Below are 16,112 nucleotides of genomic sequence, written 5' to 3' on the forward strand. Positions count from 1 at the left end.
GTGCAGTGCTAAACCAAGACACACACACCTGTGAACAGTACTTCGAGCTCTCGAACAAGGACTTCGAGTGCTCGAAAATTGCCCTAAAAAATCTGCCCAAAGTTCAAGCGCTCGAACTCCCCATTTAGAGCGCTCGAACTCCTGTAGGCTGCTCCTAAAATGCTGACTTGAAATACAATTTTGAGGATTTTCTGACCCTTTTTGAGAAAAACACAAAGAAGAAACTGCCCCCAAAATCATGTTTTCTAGCCAACCATGCTAAAAGAAAACTTTATTTTTCAAGTGAAAACCCCAAAATGCCCTTATGCTCAATTTAGGCTCAAAACAGCAAAAAATGCAAGTTTGCACCAAACATACTTTTGACCCCAAACACACTTTTAGGCTGAAACGAATATGCACGCAAACGTAATAAGTGATTTTGAGCACGCAGGAATGGTCCGCGGCTCCCGGAAACGATCGATGCAAAATCCGACCCCCCTGACGGCAAAAAAGGTGAAAATGAATTTGAAATGGAAATTTTGAAAACCAAAATTAGCAAATGGTTGGAATTTACCATTTGGCCCTTAGCCACACTTCATGCATGATTAATGAGATCCTACGGAAGAATCAAAATGGAATTCCCACACCCGATGCAAACATAGTGAGACAATAACTTAACATTTTTCAATATTTTCATAATATATCATGATGTCAAAACTACATAGGATACAAATACATGCCATTAGCCTCCGGCCTCATCTCAAACATGTCAAATATATTGTAAAGAGTGTATTCGTGTACACACTACATGTTTAAATTCAAATATACATATTTTGACATATAAGGCTACAAGTGGCTTTTCAAGCCAACCTTTACAAGAAATGGAAATCTTCAAGTCCACCAATCATCCAAGCATGACGAGAATCGCAACCTTGATTCTTGTACCTGAAATATGCCCCAGTATCGTAGGGGTGAGTAACATAAAGCTACTCGTAGGAAATGAGCATGCATCGACCTACGTTTTACAAGTTTGCATGATTTAATTATTGTGGTTCATTCCACCTAACGTCTATGTCAAAGGTGAGACTCAAGGAGCATCCTAGCTACCTAGGATCATTTCTAGCATCAATCACCTCATTCATGCAATTTTAGCAACATAGGGTCATGTTTACACAAAGCAACAACATAGAAGCATGCTTACACAAAGCAACAACATATAGATTCTCAAGGTAATCAACTTGAAGTCTAAAATGCAACATCAACTAAATATAACAATTTAGCATAATTAGAATATCTAATACCACACATCAAGACATAGGTTCTCTAGGTTATCAACTAGAAATCTAAAAGTGTGAAATCAACTAAATATATCAATTTAGTATGGATATACTTAACAACATCAAAATGATTCATTAAAATCATATACATGGATGTATTTAACAACATCAAAATTGCCAATAACTAAAACCACAAGTTACAATATAAACATGATTGTTAACTTGGAATTGAATGCGAAAACAAATAATGGAAGGCTTGGACATCTAAGCTCGGAATTCTGCCAAGACCTCAATGGTTATTTCGGGCACTAACCCGCAGGGAAGACCACCCTAAGTGCGCACTATCTCAATGACTTAGAGGACTCACGTCCCTGTACTAGAGCCAAACCCTAGCCATCTCAACTCAACAATGTTCCAAGATTCCAAAATTAAATCAAATAAGTTCATAACTTATACATAACTTATATAATGCATGAAAACACCTTCCATGCACAAGTAGGTTGAAACCACACAATCCATGCCTTAGAGTTTCAATTCTAAAATGACATACATAATGTCAATTACAAAGTGTGTAATTCACTACACATGGCATCAATATATTCTATAAAGAAAACATGTTCTCATGAATATAAATATAACAACAAAGTTGTCCAATGCTCAAAACACAATCAAGTGAATACATAACAAGTTCAAGTCCATGATTTGAATATAGGAACAACTTCTAAAATACCAATAGATCCATGGAGCCATTAGATAGAATTTAATTAAACAAGGTGATTAAATTCTCTAGATTTCAAATACCTCAAATTAATATATGTTAAGTAACATATCATGGTCTTTACATATATCAAATCAAAAGTGCAAAATAAGCAAGATATCATCAAATAGAATTTAATTAATTTAAATCAATTAAATCTCTAGATTTCAAAAGTTGTTCAAATGATCTCAAATTAATTTATATCAAGCACTAAGTCATGGTCATACCATATATCTAGTCTAAGATGGATTACAAGCAAAACACAATTTACTAGAATTTAAACCAAATTAAATCCATTTAATCTCTAGATTTGAAAACTCATTTAAATCAACCCAAATTAATATATATCAAAGATCAACTCATGGCCATGCCATTTACCAAGTCTAAAATGAGTTATAAGCAAACTACCATTAATCATAATTTCTCAAATTAATACACTACATGCATACAAGTTGTATAAGCATCAAAAACATGCAAGACAACAAACATATAACCCTATAACATTCCCTACCTCACTAGAGAAGTGTCTCTCTAGAATCCAAGGCAAAATCAACACAAAATGGCAAACCCTTCTAGGGTTATGAAGAGGAAGATGAGGGGAACAAAATGTATTCCCAAGTTCAAGCTTGGAAATCAATGGAAGGCTCTCAAAAATCAAAGTCAAAGCTTAAGGCTTTAGGCTCCATCTATGGAGGCTAGGGTTTTCTTTACAAAAGAGGGAGGAAATGAAAAAATGATGAAGATGAAATGTGAGTGGAGGGGATAGAGATCCTCCACTCACTATATGCTCTTACACTACCTCTCTCACACACACTAATGCAAGATTAAATTGTGAGCCTACACTTATCACAAATCCAAGGCTCCATCCTACACTTGTCAATCATCGAAGCCAACAAGTGCACCAATCCTAGGCCAACAAGTGGTTAAATCTCCACCATCCACATGTCCTCATCCAAGGCCTCAAAGTGTTTCCACACACATGTCAACAAGTGGACCAATGAGAGTGTGAAAAATAATTACTTTACAGTAATTACACAAAAATCCCTAAAGTTTAGAAAATTACAAAAAAAATCATGCATCTATGCCCTTTACAAGAAAAGTAAGCACTTAGCATGCTTTTCTACAAAAGTGAAAATACACACAGTATGGAATTTTTAAATATCATGGATGCATGCAAAACCGGAATCAAATCCGAACACGAAAAGTGAGGTTATGCTAACAAAGTGACAACCGAGAAAAAGACGAAAGTGAATAGTGTCACAAAAGTGAAAATGTGAAAATGACTCGGTTCTCAAAGGAAGTCGTCAATCCACCGAAAAGAGTCTCAGAAACCATTCCCGAGTACTCAAGATGACACTAAGTGACGAGAAACCGAACTCAAAAAGGAAAAGATCAACGGAAAAAAATATCCGTGAAAATCCGAGAAAAGGAAAGGAATAAAAATGACCGGGTCATTACATGGGTTGTTTGGGTCAACCCGTTTTTTTTTTTTTTTTTGTTAGCGCCTTGACGATGAACCAAAAATCTTTTCCTTTGCAACGACATTCTGGCGATGAAGCAAAATTATTCTTTGCAACTACACTTTGCCGACGGATTTAATTTTCCTTTGCAACTATAACTCTAGTGACAAAACCAAAATTATTGTTTGCATCTACACTTTGGTGACAGACCAAAATTTCTTTTACAACTACAATTCGGTGGCGTGTCAAGTTGACAGGGTACGACGAGTACTTTTATTATTGGGTGTTAAGTTGACAATAATATCTTGACAACAAGCAAAGTTGACAAATTGCGATGAGCCCTTTTGATATCTTGTGACGAGCATACTTTGCCATTTTGCAACACTAAGGAGTCTTTTTTTGGGACTGAACTTGGAACAAACCTCTAAGATGCCTACGTACCCTGAACAAGGATCAAATCATCACGTAGTTTTTTTTTTTAGATAGTTTATTCTCATATCATGGAGTTTTTTTAATTTTTTTTTTTTCAGGTAGAGAGTTTAAACTCGTGTCAAGGAGTGTTATCGACAGTTTAGGCTCGTATCTGGGAGCACTTGATCTTTAATTATTCTTCAACTTTGCAAGAATCTTCTTGTACTTGAAAGCAGATTTGCTCGACAAGTTTTGTCTTCTACTACGGTTTCCTTGACTTAATGCCCCTTCGACTGAGTACCTTCCATTGAAGTCGTTATAGTAGCATGATGTGTTTCTTGATTCAAGTCTTTGGAGATGATGAAATATGTAATTACTTCATCATCCGAGTTAAAAAATATTTTGTCTTCCTCTTCGGACTCACTTCCCTCGTCTTGAACAAGGTTGTCGGGTTCCCTAGCACTATGATTTTTCATGCTAAGCTCAATGTCATGGGCTTAAGTAACAAGTTCTTCAAATGTCCGAAGCTTAATCCCTTGTATGATGTAAAGAAGCTCCTAATACATGCCTTGCATACATGCTTCAACTGCAGAAATTTCAGACAAACGATCTTTGCAGTCAAGACTTAGAGCACTCTAACAATTGATGTAGTCAACCACAGGCTCGTCCTTCATTTGTTTGGTGTTAGTAAGCTCTAACATGCTTATTATTCTATGAATACTATAGAATCGGTTGAGAAATTCTCGCTCCATCTGCTCCCAACTGTCAATACTCTTAGCTTTGAGGTCTGTGTACTAATTAAATGCATTCCCTTTAAATGAATGAACAAATTGCTTGATAAGGAAGTCTCCATATGTACCAGCATTGCCGCAAGTCTCCACGAAGTGTGCAACATGTTGCTTGGGATTGCCTTTTTCGTCAAACTGTTGAAGCTTTGGAGGTTGATACCCAACTGTGGCATTTTTAAGCTGTTAATTCTTTCTGTGTAAGGCTTTGAGTACATGCGAGAAATTTGAGGGACACCACTGTATTATTCTCTTATACAATTCATTATCATGTCTTGAAGTTGTTGGACAGAAAGTGAGGCGACGGAGGCAGCTTCAATTGTTTGGTTGGCAGACATGACATTCTGATCATCAATTGGAGTGATCTCTGGCATGGAATCAGAAGGATGAATTTGGCCTTTGCTTGACTCAGCAATGTGGTTACTCAATTTTAACCTTTATGTCAGCGAGGCAATTTTTAGATCTTGCTCCTTGAGAGTTTGTCGTAGTCTTTTAATTGCACGGGCTATACGAGGTAGTACTAGTCCTCATGACTGACACAGTTACTATATCAGAGAAGGTCTTTGGCTTTGGGTGGACCAGCATTGAGCTTGGATTTGACAACAATTTCTCTAAGATAGGTTAAACCTCTGAGTTTGCATAAACCTTTTCCTTTGCCCCTAGAGAGGCAAAAGTGTTATGAGTTTGATTTGTTGGTTTAATGGATTTGACGAAGTTAACTCTCACCGTATCATGTTACCTTTTGACGGGAACAGATGCTTTGGCTATGTTCCGCATTATTGGACTTGTAGAGATGTTGATACCACTTGACGGAGTTGGAACATTCTTACCACCTTTTGTGGTGGTATTGATATTGTTCGCCATTACTGCGGTGTCCTCGGAGGTATTTTTGCTTTTCATCTGAATCTTGTCGAAAGCCATAAATTCTGACGATGAGAATTTGTTAAAGATTTGATATTGGAGAAAGAAATGAGAGGTAGAGAAGGTCCCACCAAGTGTGCCAGAAATCTGTGCACACAAATTTCATATCTGCAAATTAAATAGCGAAATAGGGAACAAATAATAATTTATTAATTTATAAAAATTCGAGTACAATCTTCTTTGATATTCTTTACAAAAGAAAGAAAATATCCTCTAATTCGATCTCCTTTGTTGGTTGGATCTAAGGGCTGGTGAAGCTTGATCTTGAATCAATTTGTTGATAATCTTCTTTAATTTGTACTTGAGGAAGACCGCCGATGATTTCTGATTGAGGGCTGACGAAACTTGATATCGAACAATGTTACGTTGTTTATTGATTTTTCTAACTTGTTGAATCACGGAGAAAAAAAACGACACGATTTTGATGTGCTTATTGTTCTTTGTTGAATTTGAGGAAGAACGACACAACTTTGGATGTGTTTGTTATTCTTCATCTTCAGAGAATTTATTGAATTTGTGGAAGAACGGCACAACTTTGGTTGTGCTTGTTGCTTTTCTTCTTTAAGGATTGGGTGTTGGGGATGAATGCCGGTAGAGTTTCTGTATTTTACACTAGAATTCTGGACTTCAGAGTTTCTGAATTTTCTGTAATTTTGGATTTCTAGAATTCTCAATTTTTGTACCCTTTCCTCCTTCCCCCATACCGCTATTTATAGGCTTCTTGGATTAATAGGATAATGACATGTGTCCTTTCAAAGACATGATTATAACTGAGTCGGGCCAATTATATTGTGATAATTATCTATAAAAATAATCATTCCAAATATATTTTATTAAGAATAATTATCTTTTTATTTAATCATTTGGGCTCGACTAATTAAATAATTTAAGTTGACCAAGTTTGGGCCAATTAAATAATTTAATTAAAAATGAGACCCATATTTGATGGGTCAATTTACGAAGACAAAAGCCCATAAAATTTGATTGTCTACAGCCTCCATAGGGTTGGAGAGGAGAGAGAAACGAGAGGCAGAAAAATGAGGTTCGGGTTTGCAAATGACGCTTTTTTATACTTGGTCTCTCCACTACATTGAATTTGTATAAGTGTGTTATTGCGTTGTGGTTGCTTTTATCGCTACAGTGCCCATATCATACCAACAGTGGTGCAACTTGGGTTGGGTAACCCAAATCCAACTCGAGCCCAGCCCGATTTTTCTCGGGCTTGGACAATTATTTTTACAATTAGGGTTGGGCTTGATTGAAAAATCTCAACTCGAATTTAATTAGGGTTGGGCTTGGGTTGAAGTGCTAGCAACTCGAGCCAACCCGAACCCAAATTCTAATATTATTTTTATATATTTTTTTATTTTTAAATACATTATATATAAAATTTAAACTATGATTACTTTTTTTCGTTTCAATTTTTTTTTTTTTTTGTTAAATCTATATGTTAACATTTAGGAGAATTAAATTTCTAAAATTTGTTTGTAATTTATTAAAAATTTACAAAGAATCTTTAAACTTATTCTTGTTTAAGAGCAATTTAATCTAAAATTAATTTAAAATCATATTAAATTTTTGGTATAAAGATTAGCCAAATGAGTAATCCGAATTAACCCGAAGTTTTAATCTGGAATTTAAGTCCTAGTTGCAAGCCCGAATTTAAAAGTAGAAGGATGGGTTGGGCTCCGGTTGAATAGTTAAGGTTGAAGATAGGGTTAGGGTTGGGTTTGGGTTTGGGTTTAACATTTCATATGGTGAGTTAGGCTCAAGTTATACCTCAAATTCGTCTAACCAGTCCCAACTGCAGCCATACATGCCAATATTGCCAATTTCGTAATATGAGTTTGAGCATGTTTTTATTTTAGTACTATTTGAAATCACATTGGATATCCTTTCCTTCCTTTTTATTTTTCGACCTAAATTTTAAAGCCAAGGGTTTTGAAAGGCAAAATCGGATATTTCCTATTATTATTTTAGTAACTATTTGAAGTCACATTGGATATCCTTTCTTTCCATTTATTTTTTTTTGGACCTAAGGTTTCGTTTGGATGGGAAGATTTGGGGGGATTTGGAAAGAAAAGAAAGGAAAGGATAAGAAATATTGTGTTTGGATGTGATGATTTGAAGGGGAAATAAATGATTTGGAAACTATCCCTCCAAATCCGTCATTTGGAATCCCTCCAAAATTGACAAGATTTGGAGAGAAAGGGAGCTAATGACATATTGATGACCACAAGCTTCTTCAATAAATTGGCAGTTGCAGAGAGAGACAGCCGGCTAGAGCTTTGCGAACGGCGACCGAACTAGAACAGTGGGTGATGGAAACTAATAGATATGGGTTTTGATTTGTTTAACAATCTGAAATGATATGCGAATATGGGTTTTGATTTTTACAATTGCAGAGAGAGAGAGGGGAGACTGAGAACCGATGGAGGCTATTAGGGAGGCTGAAATATATATATATATATATATATATATATATATATATATATATAGTTTGTAGTTGCAGAGAGAGAGAGTTACAAAACAAGAATTACAGACCTTGATTAGTTGATTTTAGAAAAAAATTTAAAATAAAACCCATACAAGAATAGAGAGATGGAGATATATATATATGTGTGTAGTTTGGTTTGAATTTTTGGAATAATCTAATAATGGAAACTGATAGATATGGGTTTTAATCTTCTGATTCTTGTAAATTTTGTAATTTATAGTTGGAGAGAGAGAGAGGGGATCTATGAGAACAATTAGGGATTTTGTAGATTTTTCAGTTGGAGGCGATTAGGGAGGCTGAAATGATTTTGACCTACTAACCCTGCCAAAAAGGATAAGATGGTAATTTTATTATTATTATTTTCCTTCTTTTTTCCTATTTGTGTTATACAAATAACAATATTGTCAATTCATTTTTTTTTTATATATTTATTTAAATATAAATATAAATTATAGCTATTATTTTTTCTTTTCTTTCTTTTGTCTTGTACTCATTTCCTTTCTTTTCTCCTGTGTATCCAAACGAGGCCTAAATTTTAAAGCCAATGGTTTTGAAATGTAAAATCGGATATTTCCTATCAAACTCTGCAAAACCCTAGATTATAACCTTGATTTCCTCCCGCACATCTCTTTCACACGCACACAACTCTAACACTCACTTCCGGCGACAATGCCACCGAAGTTCGACCCCTCACAGGTCGTCGACGTATTTGTCCGGGTCACCGGCGGTGAAGTCGGAGCGGCGAGTTCGCTCGCCCCTAAGATCGGTCCGCTTGGCCTGTCGCCGAAGAAGATCGGAGAAGACATCGCGAAGGAGACCGCGAAGGACTGGAAGGGCCTCCGAGTGACCGTGAAGCTCACCGTCCAGAATCGGCAGGCCAAGGTCTCCGTCGTCCCCTCTGCCGCCGCTTTGGTCATCAAAGCCTTGAAGGAACCAGAGCGCGACCGCAAGAAGACGAAGAACATCAAGCACACGGGCAACATATCTCTGGACGCCGTGATCGAAATCGCGAAGATCATGCGGCCGAGATCGATGGCCAAGGACTCGAGTGGCACGGTCAAGGAGATCCTCGGTACTTGCGTGTCCGTCGGATGTACGGTCGACGGAAAGGATCCAAAGGACTTGCAGCAGGAAGTAACTGACGGCGATGTTGAAATTCCTCTGGATTGAATGACAGAAATCAAGTGAGAATTTCTTTTTTTTTATCTAGTTTTGTAATTTCAATCCACTTTTTTCTTTTGTTTGGTGAATGGGAGGATTCTTAAGTTATTTTCTATATAATTTATTTATTTTCAATCATTTGGCCTCCTGCATTTCTTTGGTTTTATATTTTGATTTTGATACTATATATATATATATATATATATATATATATATATATATATATATATATATTGTGTGGCAGTTTGTGAATGTATGTTTTGTGATTGAATACTGGAGTTTCTGGTATATGTTGGCTTACTTAATTTATGCTGTAGATTAAGAGGGTAAAAGGAAATATTTTATCATGCAATGTTAAATTGGTGTTTATTGGTAAACATAGTTCCTATCTGGCATATGTGTAGGATGTTTTTGTACCAAAGAAAAAATTGGCTTTATCGAAATATCGCTAGGAAATCCTATTCTTTGCCTTATAAAGGTGTAAAAGGGTCCTATTCTTTGCTGTATAAGGTGTATACGGTGGTACATTAACTTGCCTGCTTCCCCCAATTTGGTTAGGATCAACTATGCCATATTTTTATTTAGAACATTGGTCACTTAGCCCTCTGCATCTCCTTGTGACTGATCTTCAATTACGAGCTTCCGCAAATCGGGATTGAGGGTAACAGTTGGGTATTACCTTCATCTATATTCACTCTTATACCCCAATTTTCATTACCACATGGCCTTCCTCTTCCAAACTCGAGCTGAAATGACTCCTTCAAATGAACTCCCATCACCCACAGGAAATTATCTATCTTACATACCTTAAAGTTCATTTACCCTCGCCCTCATCTACAATGGTCTCACTTGGCTTGGTTTCATTCTGGTATCCCAAAACATAATTTCATGCTCTCGCTTGCTATTCGGAGTAAGCTATTCACTCTGGAACAAAAATCACTTGTTCATCTGCAGTTAGAGAAGAGAATCCTCTGCAATCTGGATAATGAGTCACATTCACACCTTTTCTTCAAATGCTCCTATGTTGCCCCAATTTAGAGTTATATATTCAAACTAAAGGGGGTGTTCCATTTTCTTCCTGACTCGTGGAATCAATTTGCACCTTGGGCTGCTCACCACTGGAAAGGTAGAGCCTTCGATTTCTTGTTTGTAAAATCTCTCTCAATGCGTTGGTCCTACAACATCTGGCTTGAGTGGAATCGTAGTATCTTTTGTAACTCTTTCCTCTCAGTAAACGCCTTTATGCAAAGAACCCATTTCAGTCACGAGGAAGAATTTGGTTTCCTTTGTGAAGTTTGAATGTCCGAAAGCTTCTGACATTGTATCAGAATGTGACCTTCCAACCCCTCCCTCTGAATGACTGAGATCATTCAGAGGATGCTGGCATAGCTGTGCTCTCCCTGTGTAATTGCTGAACGCGTTTTTTGAATTGACTCTTAGGTCCCTTGTGGGTAGTCTTTAATTTGGGGATTTTTGGTCAAGCCAATCTTTGGGTCTGTTTGGGATTGGGCTAATATGCCTGTGTATTTGAATCAAGTCCAAGACTGAACCTCTGCCTCTGGACTCTCCCTTGGGCCTGTAAATATTATTTGATCTATAAAATTACACCTACCTTTCGGGAGAAAAATAAAAATAAAAAACAATTGTCGACTTGCTATTTTCCCCTTATCTTTCCATTTCTTTTTATTGTTTTTTTCTCTTATGATCTGTTTGGTAGAATGGAAGAAAATTAGATGGAAGGGAGAGAAGAAGAGATTAATGGAACATTCCTAGAGAATACATTTTGTTCTTCCCTCTTTTTGTTTGGTGGGATGCAAGAGAGGAGAATACATTTATATTTTTTTGTAAAGGTGATTTTAATCTTTGTGAAATCATTCTTCCAAAAATTTCATAGAATTTTGTATGGCTTATGTTCATCAAATGTATTGTTTTATTATATATACAGAGCATGCAATTTTTTTCTTTCCAAATTTCTGTGTCATTACAAAATGTGTAACCTCAGATTACTTGATTGGCATGAATTCATTTTTAGCATATGGTATGAATTCATTTGATTAGTTTTATTTTTATATAGAGTTGTAATTGTTTAGAAAATTATTATTGGAGAAAAAAGAAATTTAATCCTTGTGATTTGGGTTAGAAATCCATAAATACATAAATATTTGTAGGTTGTTATTATGTCTAACCCCTCCCCAAACAAATTTCCCTTCCAGTGAATGGTATATAGTGTTCTGTCCAGTTCAGCACCTACTTTACAAAAACAAGTAACAGTTGTTCTGTCCAGTTCGGGACTTATTTTACGAAAAGGTTGACACGTTTAACATCTATCTTTTTGTAAATTGCATCCCGAACTGGAATTGAACGAAACTGGTCCTACGGTTTCTGTCACATGGATTTTTCAAAATTGGTGAAGTACTCGTGTCGGACATATATCTCACGGACATGGCTATGAGATATTGTTAGACATGTATTTAAAAAACATATCAAATTATTCAATTACATTATGTTATTACTTTAAAAAGAGTTAAATATTTATATTAAACATTACTTATCAAAAAAAAAAACCTATATTGAATATTATATTAGATAAAAATATTACTTCTCTAGAAAATAAAATAAAATAATTTATAAAATGAATATTGTTAGACATGTATTTAAAAAACATATCAAATTATTCAACTACATTATGTTATTACTTTAAAAAGAGTTAAATACCTATATTAAACATTACTTATCAAAAAAAAAAAAAAACCTATATTAAATATTATATTAGATAAAAATATTATTTCTCTAAAAAATAAAATAAAATAATTAATAAAATAAATATTTAACCTGCATTCGTGTATCATTCTATTCGGAGATGATACATATATATACATACTCGTATCCGGCACCAAATCCATAAAACATAGCCCACGGGTCTCCCTCCTAAATGTGGACCTTCTCTTCAGCTCTATGACCTAGGCATGATTGAGTCAAAGTATCTGATATTTTTAGAAACTGTCGATGATATTTGTGGCTAGTTACGAGCCATCCCAAGTATAGCCAATACCCATTTTTCACAACCACTCTCTCCTCCACCCATTTGGTCACCTAAACTATCTTCCATTCACACCAAACAAAACTTCTATATATATATATATATATATATAATTTTTTTTTTTCTGGTGTGTATTTGTTAGAAGCCATTATCAAGCCACGTGGATTTGGAGAGCACCGTCAGTTAGCTCTACATGCATTTGATATTTTTCTCATGGTTATTACTTCCACATTTGAAGCCCATCGATCCCTCCTATATAAACCCTACCTTTTTGCTTCTTCTCATTACATTCAATTCAACCCCATCTCTCTCTCATATCACCAAACCCTAAAAACCCCAATCCACCAATTTCCTTCCACTACCATCCTCTCTTTCTCATCAAAACACAAAGGAGAAAGAGAGAGTTCATTGATCATCATTGTTACCATCTATATCTTTATCTCTCTTGTCATTCCAAGGGTTGAGTCTCTTTCATTTCAAACTCAAATGGCCAAGAAGGAGTTGATGCACATGATGAAGCCTTGGATCGAGGTCGCACCGTCCCCAATTGTTTCGACTCGAAAGCCCTCCAATTCTCCCAAACTCGAAACGATTAAGGAAGAGAGAGTAGAAGAGAATGGTGACGTTGGTGATTCGTAAATGTTGTTCTGTCTTTCCTATAGCAGCATGACATGATTTTTGCCTAAGTTTGTTCCCCCTTGCATTAATGCAAGATGTGAGAACCTAATTTTTCTCCGAGTCCTTTAAAAAATTCTAGCTCTGTAATAGTAATACACACACACACACGTACGTACGTATGTGTACAACTGGTGTATGTCACATTTTGGTGGCAGCCAGTTTATTTTGTGTATTGATGTAATATTGTAAACTTGATGTAAAAGAGTATATCCTAAGGAACTCTTTCTGGAGTCTGCCCAGGAACCTATTACAGTTATATATTAACTCTCAAGTGTGTGAATATTTAAAAAGAGTTTAGTGTTTTTTTTGGGTAAGGTATTTAAAAGACAGTTGGAAACTTGGAAGTGAAAAAAAAAAAAAAAAAAAAAAAAAGGAATATTTCCAAGATTTGGATTCCAATAATGATGTGACAAATTTGACAAGGGGAGTTTTGGCATTTTCTATGGTGCTTGTAAAAGTGGTGCCAAACATTACCCACGTGGATTTGCTGAATTCCGGCCATTTAGGGTTTAACATTATTGTTTTAAAACTTTAATATAATTATTTTGAGAGTAAATAATTATGTTGAAATTTTAAAATAATGATATTATTTTATTTATTTATTTTTGACACACTAAATTGTGATTTGGAGTAAAGATTTTGAATCACGAATTAGTGAGTTGAGCATGAGGACTTGGATGTCCAAGTTAGTGAGTTGAGCATGAGGACTTGGATTTTCAAGTTAAATATTCTCTTTTTAAGTTATCCTAAGTTGATTCATTTATGATACGACATCACGTTCTCTCTCATCTTTTTGACCTTTGGATGTATTTTTCTAATTTCATCAATATTTATGCTTACTATTACAATAATCATTACAGTAAAAGTTACATGTTTTACAATCACATTTTCTTAAAATATTTTTCCAATCGTGGGAATGAGAAGGAGAGAGAGGAAGGAATTTTTTTTGGAAAAAATAAGAGAGATAAACGTCGTTAGAGAGCGGTAGATAGATTTTAAATATCACTGTATCAATTTGTAACGAATTTAACTTAAAGATAATTTAGAAAATATTTAATTTAGAGGATCCAAATCCAATGATAAAAACATTGCAACTTTCATGACATGGTTGGAGGAGCAAAATAAGCTCTTACTAATGGTCACATAAAATTAAAGATGAACAAAGTCAAAATTTTACTGAGACCTATTTAAAATAGAGAGTACTAACCAATAATCTATTTGTGAATTTGTCATTGCAAAACAGCACTCCCTCTGGACAAAATAAGAGTTAAAACTTAAAACCATAGAGAAATAAGAGTTAAAAATTTTCGACTCCATAAAATGATAAAAAAAGGATCTAAAACAACATGTATACACAATAATCCCTTAAAATATTCCGAAACTACCAGTATAAACAAAAGCAACAGTTCACCTCTAATATTAAAATCCAAAATTATGTTGATAAATATCATAGAAGTTGTAGCATTCACCACTAATCTAACACACAAAACTATCAGACCATTAATCAATCACATAAAACTTGTCATTCAAAATTACTTTCCTAAAAAGATAAATTCCAAAACGGATCCTAAAGTCATCAACAATTGCGTGTTAATCCAGATCCCTTCACACGAATCAAGTAAAAATAAACCTAAATTATGTATGGAGCCGACGATTCAAACCTAAGACTTAATACCTCACTAGGCACTAAGTCCCGAACTTCACTTGAGATTGCTTGGTTGCTGTTCATTTATCCAAACGGGAACATACCACCCCTTATAAGCTGGATGATCAAATTTCTCATCCTCATTGACTTCACCACCACTGAAATTGTAGACACCAAACTTGCATATAGCTCCATCTCCCGCCACAAACACTTTGTTCTCCATCCCTTTCACCGGCAAAGCGCAAGAACCGTGTGGTCCAAGAAACAAACTAACACCACCCACATCCTCCACCTCCACCCACTCACTCACACCATTCTCAATCTTCAATTTAAAAACCTTCTCCACAGCCCCGTAACCACCTTTCTTCCCTGCATACACATCTCCATTGAACTCAACGAAATACGAGTCCCAAATCCTTTCAAAACATTTACCGGGAATTCGAGTCCAACTATTATCTTCACCGTCAAAAACAACCACCCTTCCATGCATGTCGACCAGATAAAGTTTTCCGTTACAGCAAACAGCTTGAACACCGGTACTGCATTCAATTTCCGAGGGTCTAATACTATGACGGACCCACTTTCTCTTTTCTTGACCTACACGCAAAGTATCAACACGGAGCTTGAATCTGAAGGTGGGCATGACGACGGCGTAGACGGTGCAGTCCGGCGAGGTGGGTGGCGCGGAGAAAGCGGCGGCGTTGAAGATGGACTTCCTGTAAGGGAGTTGGATCTTCTTGTGAGAGACGGGATTGAAGAAGAAGAGGGAAGAAGTTTCGCGGGACAACAAAAGTAACCAACCGTATCGAGTCGAGAGGCACTCGAGTTGAGGTTCGAGTTCTGAGATCTGGTATTGAACCAATGCCTTGTTCATGGGGTTGAAGAAGGCGTGTTTGGTCTCGCCGGAAAGCTCTCCTAAGAAGAACATCAATGGTGGGGATGATGATGAAGATTCTGTAGTTGTGTTCATGGTTGAAGATCGATATCAGACAAGAGGAGTGATAGGGTTTGTATATAGAGAGAGAAAGAGATAGTTTTCCTATTATAATTTGGACTTTGACATTTAAAATATTGATTTGGGATTTTCTAAAACTTTCTTCTCAAGCAATCTTTAGCAATGAAGTACTTTTTTTTACGGTAATTTTTTATTTTTTGATGTTGATTGTCGTATGAAAAAAAAATATATATTAAAATTCAGCAAAAATAACATATTTATTAATTTTTGGTAAATTATTTTATATGTTTCGCCCAACTTAAACATTTGCCAAACATCAAAAAATAAATAAATTACCTTAAAAAAAAATTTTCTTTTCCAAAAATATTTTAAAACAACGGAGCCTTAATAAATAGTTGCAACTAATTTTAGAACTCCACTAACAATGTATTTTCATGACATTGCCCCTTTTTATTGAAGAAGCTTTGAATGTCCTTACTTTTTTATTAGAGTATATATATATATATATATTTTAAATTGTACCATGTTGATGCAGTTTTTATATAT

General features: G+C 35.4%; 2 protein-coding genes across 2 annotated transcripts; one reads left to right on the forward strand and one right to left on the reverse strand.

Moving 5' to 3' along the window:
• The first annotated feature begins 8,575 nt into the window (after window positions 1-8,575).
• On the forward strand, window positions 8,576-9,386 carry LOC132306198 (large ribosomal subunit protein uL11-like). The gene has a single exon (XM_059803514.1). The coding sequence runs from the start codon at window positions 8,757-8,759 to the stop codon at window positions 9,255-9,257; it is 501 nt and encodes a 166-aa protein (XP_059659497.1). The 5' UTR covers window positions 8,576-8,756; the 3' UTR covers window positions 9,258-9,386.
• Window positions 9,387-14,666: 5,280 nt separating this feature from the next.
• LOC132309094 (F-box protein At4g00893-like) lies at window positions 14,667-15,581 on the reverse strand. Its single transcript, XM_059807447.1, has one exon. The coding sequence runs from the start codon at window positions 15,579-15,581 to the stop codon at window positions 14,667-14,669; it is 915 nt and encodes a 304-aa protein (XP_059663430.1).
• Window positions 15,582-16,112: the final 531 nt, after the last annotated feature.

Source organism: Cornus florida, unplaced genomic scaffold, assembly GCF_030987335.1.
Source record: "Cornus florida cultivar Cherokee Brave unplaced genomic scaffold, ASM3098733v1 CherokeeBrave_3.0.0_Hap2_Chr05, whole genome shotgun sequence".
Classification (NCBI taxonomy): domain Eukaryota; kingdom Viridiplantae; phylum Streptophyta; class Magnoliopsida; order Cornales; family Cornaceae; genus Cornus; species Cornus florida.

What these genes read in the sequence shown, in the direction of transcription:
- LOC132309094 (XM_059807447.1), bottom strand. Translation starts at nt 15,581, where the DNA reads ATGAACACAACTACAGAATCTTCATCATCATCCCCACCATTGATGTTC.
- LOC132306198 (XM_059803514.1), top strand. Translation starts at nt 8,757, where the DNA reads ATGCCACCGAAGTTCGACCCCTCACAGGTCGTCGACGTATTTGTCCGG.